The sequence below is a fragment of the Biomphalaria glabrata genome, chromosome 12 (genome assembly GCF_947242115.1).
Source record: "Biomphalaria glabrata chromosome 12, xgBioGlab47.1, whole genome shotgun sequence".
NCBI lineage: Eukaryota > Metazoa > Mollusca > Gastropoda > Planorbidae > Biomphalaria > Biomphalaria glabrata.
The window spans coordinates 35,954,369-35,966,141 of NC_074722.1; the positions used below are offsets into that span (position 1 = coordinate 35,954,369).

Here is an 11,773-nt window from a genome sequence, read left to right on the forward strand (position 1 = left end):
ACAATATAGAGCAGCCTATCCAAACAAGTCAGTCAAACCATCTGTTGAAGAAAATTTTGTCTGCTTGCTCAAGACAAAAATGCAAGATATAAGTCAGATGACAAAGTCAAATGCAACAAATGTCATAAACTAGAGCATTTCACGTCTCAATGCCGCAGCAGAACCACAGAATGTTCATATTGCCATAAAAAGGGTCACCAAACTCATGAATGTTGGAAAAAACAGGCAGTCTCCAAAAATCAAAATTTTGATAGACCCACATCACCAACTCAAAGATACAGCAATAGAGAGCAAAACAATCTCAACAAAGCACCTGGAAACAATAAACCAGATAACAACAAACCTCGCTACAGAAGTCATTCACAGGACTCCAGACCACAATATATGCCAAACAGAAGCTCATATAACAGAAGCTATTACAATGAGCACTCAACTATGACAGTCATTGCAAAGTCCAATGGTCTCAAATTTTATCCAGGCTTTGTAGGAGACAAGAAGGTGGAAGTTCTTCGTGACACCGGAAGCACGTCCACATTAGTACATGAACGCTTCGTACACGCAAACCGTTTCACAGGCAACCACGTCCAAGCCACTGCATTCAACGGAACTGTCAGCAAGTTACCTGAGGCCATCATTTATGTTACCACACCATTCTTCAGTGGTCAAACAAAAGCATTAGTATCACCCAATCTACCAGTGGACCTAATCATTGGAAACATAGAAGGAGTTAAAGAATGCACTCCTCAAGAACTTACTGAATGTACAAATGCCATAGAGCAAGGTCAAAAATGTTTGGCAGTAATGACAAGATCCATGTCCAGACAACAAGAACATTTGGCACCTGAACAAGTTAGCCAAAATAATCACATAGCTACCTCAGTTACTCAAGTTATGCAGAATGCAACAGAACCAGTTACTAGTCCAGTAGCCAGCAACAATCAAGAACACTCAACATGGACACCCCCAATTACATCAAGCCCATCCCTACCGGTCATAAGTCCACCTCCAATTCCCGAATGTCCATTGTTGAACTTTGAAGAACAAGACGACATGCCCAGAGTCTCTAGCAATGATACAAGAACTCTAACTGGTCAAACTGAAGTCCATCAAGACAAGTCATATTTCACACATGATGACTTCATGCATCAAGACTTGAATAAGACTGCATCTGCATCATTATCTACCAATACTATGGTATTCATTGAAAATTCTTGCTACAATCAAGACAAGTCTCAAGAACCAGAAGCAGAAACTAAAGAAACTTATACTCAATCAACTTTGGCTATACCAGACAAAAGAAAAACTTTTCAACTTGACTCTACCACTCATACAAGTATTCCTCATCTGAAAGAATGTGAGTCAACTCAAGAAGCCATTACAGCCAAGAACATTGAAAGTCAAAGAATAGTACATGAACACATGAAGTCAAGATATTTTGCTCAAGGAGATCAAGTCAATTTACTGTTACCAGATTGGAGTAACAAGCTGTTCTACAAATGGCAAGGTCCATTTACCATCACCAGAAAGATTTCCAACCTGCTTTATGAAATCAATGTCAACAAGGTTACCAAAGTATTTCATGTTCATATGTTTGAACATTACCATGAAACAGATAATGAAGACATCAAAGCAGAAGTTGATAATTTTACAAGCTTAGCAACTATTCCTGAGGAAGAAGAAGAAACATCATCAACACCCATTCCTGAGATAGATGTTTCATTACCAGCATCAAATCAAATTGACATTCCCAAGGTCATCACTCTGAATGACATAGCACTACAAACAGTGAAGAACATTAAAGTGTTTCCAGACCATGCAGATTTCTTTACCAGTGTTTCTGAGACATTTCCAGTACTGCAATTTGAAAGAAACTCAGAAAGCAATAACATTGACAACACCAAGTTTCATCCTCCGTCCACTCAAGGGGCAACTTTTCTTCAGAAAGGAACAAATGAACTTCTTCAACATTGCTGTATTGACCGATTGAACTCAGACATGTTCAGTCATTGCTCTATTGAACATTATAATGCAAAGCATTCTGCTACCATTGTTCTACAGCGTCAAAGTTCATCAACCAGAAAATTGAGTTTTGGTTTCGGACAGTTCTTATTTTCACCAAACTCAAACGCGGTTCAATCAGACATTATCTGTGAGATCATTATGACATGGAGACAACAGCTTCATAAACTGAAAGACCTTTTCTTCAAGTTTAGAAAACGCGTACACACATCCATGACGGCAACTCAGAAGTATTCCGAACTTCACACTTACATGTTACATATGTACTACAGCATATTTAGTGCCACTTGATCCATTATCATTCATACTCGTCAAGGAAGAACAGTATTCAGTTGTACTTAATCAATTAATTTGTCTACTCATTTTTTCCACAGGTATTCTATATCAGATGTTGCATTTATTTTAGCACCAAGCAACCCACTGAGGAAGGTCACTCATTCAAGATACTTTGTTCATTATGTTTCAGCATCTTTGCATATGACATGCATCAGACATCTTAATTTTTAAATCATGTGCATTTTATTTCAGGTATTTTATTTCAGGTACAATATTATTGCATATATCCTAGTACAGATACATGACAGATAATTGGAATTTTTCATTGCTTCACACATGTTGAGATTTATATCACATTGAGTATTATTTTCTCAGAAGATTGTCATGTACTATCACAATTATTTTTTCTATGTCAATTTTTCATATGCAATATATTTTTCCATGTACACATTTTCACATTAGTACTAACCAAATGAGTTATAATGTCATATTTTAATTTTATCATAAGGCACCATGAAGCTTCATAACCTATTCAATTCAAGATTTAATTTATCCAAGTATTATGCTTTGTACAACTTTTGATATTGTTCATGACAAGCATTGTCTCATTTTCATAACCACTTGAATAGTGAAACAGGTGTTCAAGGTCATCAATAATTTTATTCTCTGCATTTACATTTTTTTATTATTGTTGTTATCTCCAAGTTGACTTTATTTTGTCATATGTTACCTCGACCATTTTTCTATAATTTCATGTATGGTATTTTGTGTATATTTAAATATTTTTAATACATATGAGCATTTCTATTACCATACAAATGCTAAATGGAGGGGGGGGGGGGTAATATGTCACAGATTACATTATAGAATTGTTTGTACATTTCACTTTTGAAAGTAATATAAGCCCTCGACATGAGTCTCGGGATTTAATCCTCAAATTTAGACACTTGACATTCAAGTCAGGATTTACCCAAGGGACGTAATTAGTATGTTTGAAATCTATTGGTTGATTTTGAATTTAAACAAAGACATTTTTGAAAAGAGTTAGCGCCAGAGAATTGGCGGTAGTAAGAAGGTAAAGGGGGTCGAATAAATAATGTCCTTGTAGACAGTCAGGTTTCTAAGAGCTCTGTTTGAAAAGCCTTTGTAATATGTTTCATGCTCATTGATTTGTAATTTGTACATAAACTGTACTTACGTTATGTTTAAATAAAGTTCCAGAGTTTTGTTTTATCAAAGAATTGTCAATTGTGATTCTAGATCTTCATTTTTTGTTAACTATTGAATTCAAGTAAAATCCCCGGCATCACAACACATCGTAACATCATACCATCCGAATGTTGTGACACTTACCAACGAGAGCCTATTTAAAACATAGATGGTAAAAAAATGAAGGGGGTGGCCAGAGGCAGACTTACGGGGCAACGGGTGGGGAAACAGCCTCAGGCCTCGCGCCTTAGGTGGCCCCAAGCCTCGCGCCTTAGGTGGCCCCAGACCTCGAGCCTTAGGTGGCCCCAGACCTCGCGCCTTAGGTGGCCCCAGGCCTCGCGCCTTAGGTGGCCCCAGACCTCGCACCTTAGTTGGCCCCAGACCTCGAGCCTTAGGTGGCCCCAGACCTCGCGCCTTAGGTGGCCCCAGGCCTCGCGCCTTAGGTGGCCCCAGACCTCGTGCCTTAGGTGGCCCCAGGCCTCGCGATAAAGATAGTAATCCGTCATCGTAATGGATTTGTGTGTGTGTGTGTGCGTGCGTGTGTGTGTGCGTGTGTGTTGCTATGGTGACGGTCGGATGATGTTAGCGATAGCTTGTGAATGATGCAACATAGGTGGCACTGACGTCATTTGGTCTCAGTTTGGGGAGACGACTCCAGAACGCGAGACTGAAAGGTTGTGTTATTGTAGTCAGTTAGATTTTGTGAAAGAATACTATTACTAAAGTCTACTAAAGTCATTTTTATCTCATTTCACCGTCATTCTGTCTTTATTATAAATAAAGTGTTATTAAGTGTGTTCAAAAAAGGAACTTATTCAAGTTATCTAAAGTTTAATTAGTTAAGATACATTGGGTATACAACGGTTTAGTTGTCTACCAGCAGTTTGGTGGTATACATTAATGACAGGTAACAATACTCGCCCAGGACCCCGCGCACTGTTGAAGCTACATGTACCGTGACCCACTTTGTTCTTAAATAACCTCTCTTTCGCTATCGGTTTTTTTAATAATAAATATTATTATTATTATCATTTCGGAAGTATCCCAAGAGAACCTACACTTCTGCATGGGCTAACGCAGCCTTAAACCTGGCACTGCACAGAAGTCAATGTAAGGCAGGGGTTCTCAACCTTTGGGGGGGTCGATTGACGATTTACCAGGGGTCGCCTAAGACCATCAAAAATGTGGAAAGTTATTGTCTACTCTTCTATTGCTGTATGTGTGAGGGTGGGTGGGGGTCGCGGCAGAGTGGGGATTGTAAAAAGGGGTCGTCGAGCTTAAAAAGTTGAGAACCGCTGAATTGTAAGGTGTCAAACACCCCTGACACAGAAGTCGAGACAGCAGTGGGCTTACGGAGCGAAACTTATGTAAAAAGAATAATTCTCGCTCTAGCTCTGAATCAGTTTCGTTAAGAAATCTATAAATAACTGGATCTTAAATGTGGCTGATTCGTAGATATATTATCTCGTATCAGAGGGGTCACTAGGGACTGTGTCCCCCAGTTCGACCGGCACACACTTAGTTGAGTTTGCTGGAGTTTATTTCAGTCATTCCTTGACAGTGCTCATGAGTTTTCATTTACTAACTTGAAAGCATATCTAAAACATGAATTTCTCCCTTATTACGACCAAATGGCCACCATATCAGTAGTGTGTACTACGACTGAAATGTTAAATAGTTGTTCAGTGCTCTAGGGGTATTGGATAAACACAATGGTGTAAATGATATTTGATATTGTGATATTTGTTATAAGGTAGGTGAAAGGAAATGTGTATTTAATTGTCATAATTTAAATATAAAAAGTATGTGTGTGTAAGGTTATGCATGTATTAATGTGTAAGTATATTTGTGTATTAACTTTTATTCCCGGCTAGTTATTTATTAATTTTTCTATAATATATTCTTTGTTTCACATTTTTGACTCTAAATAATCCATCACATCCGATGGTTTTAGTAGCTATTTACTGAATCTTTGCTTTTAAATTATAATTATTAGTATCATTGTTATTATTCTTATTATTTCGTAAAGTAAGGGAGTTAATCACACGCGATGCTTGGCACTGATTCATATTTTTAAAACTGTGCTTTGTGTCAGATTTATTGGCAAGGTTAGAGAGGCAAGTGGAGCTTTTGTTTTTTTTCGTGGACACAATTTAAAAGAAAAAATGATTACTCACAGATACTATAATTTATCTTTTCAGTCTGTGGTGATTCAAACAGAACTCCAGGACCTCTCGGTGTCAACTGGTGGAGATTTGTTGTCCCGGGGGGTTTCATTGGGTGGAAAATTATCGCCAGAATAGACATGCTTGTATTCATTATCTACTTATATCTAGTCCGCTACATTCCTCATCAGCTCACTGCAATGATCTGGCTTCAATTATTGGTTCGATGAAGTTAACGTCTGGAAGTCGGTGCAGTTCTGCCCACTTGTGGAAGTTTCTCCGATGGTAATGAGAAGAAACGGTCAGACTACTAAAGTTCTTTTGGACCTGTATACAATGGCGTCTTATCCGCAACGTGAAGATGACTGTGTGATGTCCAGGAACATTGTTTGATTAGCCCAGCTTTAATTATATAGTGTTGGACATAAAAACATCAGAACAATAGGACCTCAAGCTGACCTGTCAGCTGGTCAACGCACCAACAAAATCATGAACTATGAACAATTTTGGATCTTCGCTCTTTGTAATGAACATGAAAATCTGATCTTGTTTTGACCACTCGCTTATGCTCCTTATCTGTGACTGTCTATATATATATAATTCTATTCATGGCTCAAGAGTTTGGACACCACGTAATGGAAAGATCACTCTTTTATTTTTGCAAAGTCGGACGGAGTAGAGTTACGAGCCTTGCGTGTAGCGAAGTCATACAGTATATCGTAAAAATTCTATTTACTACATAGATCACGCTCAATAGCAAGAACTATCAAATGTTTCAATCTATCTACGAGAATTGTTGACCTCAAGTAATTAATTCTTCATTAGTTAGAGGCGCGAGAAGCTTCTTTCACCAGATTCCACAATTACGGGTATTGCATGATGCTGTTTTTTTTATCGAGCGTAGGATTGACGTTTTCCATATTGAATGACACCCCAAAATGAAAATGTTTGTCTATAAATTTCAGGAAATTTGTAAGAGTTTTAAAAAAAAAAAATGTAATAATTTCCGGAGATTTCCAGGACTTTTTCGTATGTTTTGCAATTTCAGGAGATTTCCAGGAGCTCCTGGTAAATCGACAGGTTGCCGCAGGAAATCTGTTATAAGTTATAAAATGGTTTAATTTAATAATTTATACACCTAGAATTGGCGCGGGTCCTCTGAAAGTGCGGGGCACACTGCGGACGCATAGGTTGCAGTGGCCTAAGGCTAGCCCTGCAAAATAGCGGTGTATGCAACGTCGCCGGTCGACTAGTGGCTTTATCATTGATAAACTCCAGCGGGTATATTACAATGAATAGTGTAAATGATCATGAACTATATACATTTTCCTAATAACTTTGACTACTCAACAGTATTATAAGGTCCGGACGTGGATGCCTTAACCTGTTTGTTTTGTGTGTTATTGTAAGTGAAAGTATAATCTGAATAAAACACATTAAAAAAATATTGGACAGTCGGCAGTGGGACTGCGAAAAGGGGAGACAATTCAAAGGGCGTGAGAGCATGACAAACATGACATGAGATACAGATTTGATTATTTATATATTATTTATCCTTGATCATACAAATAATGTTTTTTCTTTTCACGGTCGAATTAATAAAACCATGGCTGCCAGAAACATTTACAAACTTTTAGCTAAACTTCAAAGAGGTTTTGAAAAAGTGAATAACATTTGAATGGACTACTGTAATCTCTCAGCCAGGGGCTCTCAATCTGTGGATCGTGACTCACTTGGGGGGTCAAATGATATATTGCCAGGGGTCGCCTAAGACCCCAGAAATTCGGATTCTTTGTCTATTCATCATTGGAAGTTGTTTTTTTTTTATTCTAACTTGCTGAAACAAGCAGATTTGAACTATATTTGGTATTCAAACTATTTCGGATCCGTTTGAAATTTTGTTGCACTTTCTTCTTCCATTTCCAAGAAACAAATCTTAGCAAGCCAAGGTTTTCCAGCTTGTTAGTTATTAAGTCCAAATTCAGAAGCAGACCTGATCCAGAACATTCATTGAGCTACTGAAGTCCTGCTGTGCTGGAAAAGAAACAAGCTCAACCTTCGCACTACCACTGTCGTGTTTGTACACACTGTCCAAACACTATTTCTGTACCAATGTGGTTTACTGTATCAAAGATTGTTATCCATGCCTCGCCATATTTGTCACATTGTCACTTAAGTATGCAACATTATATAGCGAATAATAATAATAATAATAATAACAATAATATTCTTTATTGTCCGTATGGAAATTCGTCTTACAATTTGTGCATTACACCAAAACAAAACATTATAACTATAAAAAAACAAATTGTACACCAGACTCACTCATAATTTACGCAATAAAAAAGTAAACAAATGCAATTCTGAATAATAATTAAATTATAATCACAAGATATATAAGGGGGTCGTTGTATTAAAAAGATTGAGAACCGCTGCTCTAAGCAACAAAAAAAAAGTCTAGAAATGCCTAGCATTGGTAATATTATTTTGACAATGAGACTAAAGGTTAAATCTAAAAATAAATGTTACTTCACCTATATACTTGGTTTTCTAAATATTTGAGAACCATTGATCCCAGATACTCGTAAACTCTGTAGCTTGTCGAGGAGGGGGGATATTGTACTTTACCGAAATGACACAAATGAAAGAACAACACCATTCAGTTCAAGCCAAAAGTTAATCGAAAAAGACAATTTAATAAAGACGGCATTGATTCAAGATAATTGTTTCTTGAACGAAATGGAATGAAGAAACAGAGTTAGCACCCTTGCTGAAAAAAAAAATGACACACATGCCAAATGTGTCACCAGCGACACTGTCAAAGTTTTTGGTTACTGTCAGGGTTGTGTTTAAGCTTTAGCTACTATTGCCCGGGCCACTGACATTCAACAGGCACCTTCGTGCTTACAATAAACAATTGACTAGATGTTTACAATATAAGTGTGTAATGAGATGAATGTAATTTATGAGGACAAACTGATAAAGTCATATCATTGAAGTTAACAAATGTTGTAATATAGTTGTTACATTAATTCAGATGATCATTCTGCAACTTGTTGTCACACAACGCAACACATCAGTAACACACAACACTGGCCCACTGCTGACTCTAGTCTCTAGTGTAAACGTGATAATCCCATAACTAACTAGACTTAATAGACTAATTAAAAAAGCTCCGTATATCACTCAAATACAGCTACCATCTCTTGAAGAGCTTTTCCAAGAAAGATGCCTTTCCAAAACACTCACGATTCTTAAAGACAACCTGCACCCATGAAACCACTGTTACATAAGATCTGAACGAAGTGGTCGTCTCCTAAACCTCCCTCAATGTATAACTAAAATTGAACACTAAATATTCTTTGTATAAGTGTTTAGACGGAGACAACACAACACATAGAAAGAAAACGAGAATTTTCCCAAAACTAAATTTAGAAAAAAAATTCTGCATTAAAAAAAATACGCTTCTGTTCTTGTAACTCCGGAAGTGTGCGTGTGACAATATGCACAATAGCCGTCAACACTAATGAATTCATTGTGCTACATATCCGACTTGGGATTGTCTATTGTGAGTCGGGTGACACGGTATCAGACTATCAGTAGTGTCATTTTGAAGATTAATATATCCTAGTCCAAACCTCCTGCAGGAAGACAGGGTAGGGTTTGAACGTAGGACCATTTAACCACAATCCAATGCGCTTACCACTTTAACCAGCCCTTTTGAGTCTTGAATAGATTTCAAGAAAATGTTTATCTTTAATGACGCCATTGTATTAAACTATACATAATAATAACAAAGAAAAAAAAAAAGGGGGGATCTCAATTTTTTTTATAAACAGCTTGAGAAATGTCCCAAAAAATGTCAGTAAAATGTTTGACATGTTTCGGGAGTTCCTTCAGAGTTGAGGATAATCTACTTCCTAGTCCAAACCTCCCGCAAGACGACTCGGGGTAGCAGCAGACAGGGTATGAACCCGCGACCATTGAGACGATTGAACGACAGTCCAGCGCTCCTACCAATCGACCTGGCAGACTGATAGATTTGACTAAAAGCAACATAAAGGTCAAAGTGTGCAAACTTATAATGTATACAATATATAAAATCATGTGTATATAAGTATATGTTGCAGTGCGCAACAAATTGGGTCCAGTCAGCGGGTTTGGTGGTTCAGGATTTTAAAAAATTGTTTCAATTGTCCAGCGAAACTTCGATTCGAGACCTACATTACATACATGTACATATGTCCCTATAATTTACTTTAAAGCTTATAGCGACTCAATCTGTCTGTCTGTCTGTCCGTCCGTCCTTTTGTCGGTCAGATAAAAAGTTTGAATATGTCATCTCTCACACATCTATTCTCGGATCAAGTTGAAACTTTACAAGTTATTCATTGGGGTAGACATGAATAAAAAAATATTAACCAATATGTCAATTAATAACTGGTTATTAATTTTTTGTTTAATAACAAACAAGGGAAATTAATCCTTCAGTATTCACAGATATGGTTATATCTGTTGGGTTTTATCCCACTTAATATATGTGCACATTATTTCTCCCACGCCCATTTTTAGATTAAGTTAAAGCTTTAAGCAATTATTTAATGTACCTAAGAAATCATTTTAAAAAATTAAAAACTAAAACCAGCAAGCCAATTAATCGTATGCAACTAATTATTTTGTTTGATATCGATAAAGGTAAACAACTTCTATATTCTTGAGTGATAAAGTTGTAAGTGCGGAGTTCTTCACCTTAGATAAACTTTATTTTTAACAAAAAGGCATGGAAAGATAACTCTTTTATTTCTGCAAGTCGGTCTAGAGTTACCCCACGTAACTTTCGTGGTGACAGAGAGCGAGGCTCAGAAAAAAAAAGAGGGGGGTGTGCGATGGGTGGGCTCGTTTTTATATTTTGTTTTGATGACTTTATTTATATTTATACACGACAATTCAGTTTGAATGGAGGAAACACCAACTTAGCTTAGGCAGTGTGTGACCTTGTATTAGGATAGGTCATAAGACCAGTGACCTGTACTATGCTGTATAGTTAGCCCAGTGGTACTTTGTGGTCCCAATTATATTATCTAGGCTAATAACTATAGCCTCTAGATGTACAAAACTACTGAGACAAACTAGTAATACTTCTGAGATTTCAGTTGCAACAAAAAAAAGGAGTTTGTTTACAAACAAAAGAAAAAGATCATGGAAAATAAAAATGGCAATGAAGGCTCACCAAAGAAAATGACATAATGAAACAAAGCAAAGTAGCAAGACAGTTTCCGGTCAATATAATGAAAGAACCACCATCATAGAGGCACAATAATGTCTTATGCCGAAAAACCAAAATGATGGTTTACAATAATATCATACATGCATTAACAATGAAATGACGTCATTCGTGAGACACACTACTGTCTCGTATCTAAACAAAAGATGTCTTTCAAAAAAACATACAGGAGAGGATAAGAGACTAAGTAGACCTATACTAATACTATTTACATAAACTAACAAAGTTCTAACAAATAAAGTCTACATTATCGAAATGCTCTTCCCACAACAGTGGCACACTCCTCTTGAGTAACACAGCAATAGTACAACAACACAAGTATTAGTTAAACATTATAGAGATTTAGTTCAAACTACACTGGTCAGTTGAAAGACTCAAGAGGGAGTGGCCATTGTAAACAGTTAGCAGGGACTTAAATCTAGTAATAAAGGGGACTAACTCTAATAAAAAAATAAAGGTAGCCACCCTTATTGTCCCTCTTGTCACTTCGGAGTGTCATTAAAAGGGACCCTTAATGTGAGCGCTACATAGAGAGGCAAAATCAAATGAAACAATACTTATATTTAAATTATGGGGCGCTATGGCTTAGCGATAAAGCGCTTGGCTTCCGAACCGGGGTTCTCGGGTTAGAATCCTGGTGAAGACTGGGATTTTTAATTTCGGGATCTTTGTGCGATTTTGAGTCCACCCAGTTCTTATTTAATTGGGTACCTGACATTAGTTGGGGAAAAGTGAAAGCGGTTGGTCGATGTACTGGCCACGTGACCTCGTTAACCGTAGGCCATTTACATCATCTGCCCAATAGACCACAAGGTCTGAA

General features: G+C 37.2%; 1 protein-coding gene across 1 annotated transcript; it reads left to right on the forward strand.

The window, feature by feature from the left end:
- The first annotated feature begins 382 nt into the window (after positions 1 to 382).
- On the forward strand, positions 383 to 3,610 carry LOC129922197 (uncharacterized). Its single transcript, XM_056007255.1, has 2 exons — positions 383 to 1,660; positions 1,697 to 3,610. Exons 1-2 carry the CDS (start codon positions 385 to 387, stop codon positions 2,308 to 2,310), a joined length of 1,890 nt encoding a protein of 629 aa, XP_055863230.1. The 5' UTR covers positions 383 to 384; the 3' UTR covers positions 2,311 to 3,610.
- The last annotated feature ends 8,163 nt before the right edge of the window (positions 3,611 to 11,773 follow it).

Excerpts from the sequence above, each read along its gene's own strand:
- LOC129922197 (XM_056007255.1), top strand. The coding sequence starts at position 385 with ATGCCAAACAGAAGCTCATATAACAGAAGCTATTACAATGAGCACTCA. Across the intron at positions 1,661-1,696 it reads TAATTTTACAAGCTTAGCAA|CCATTCCTGAGATAGATGTT; the intron begins CTATTCCTGAGG and ends CATCATCAACAC.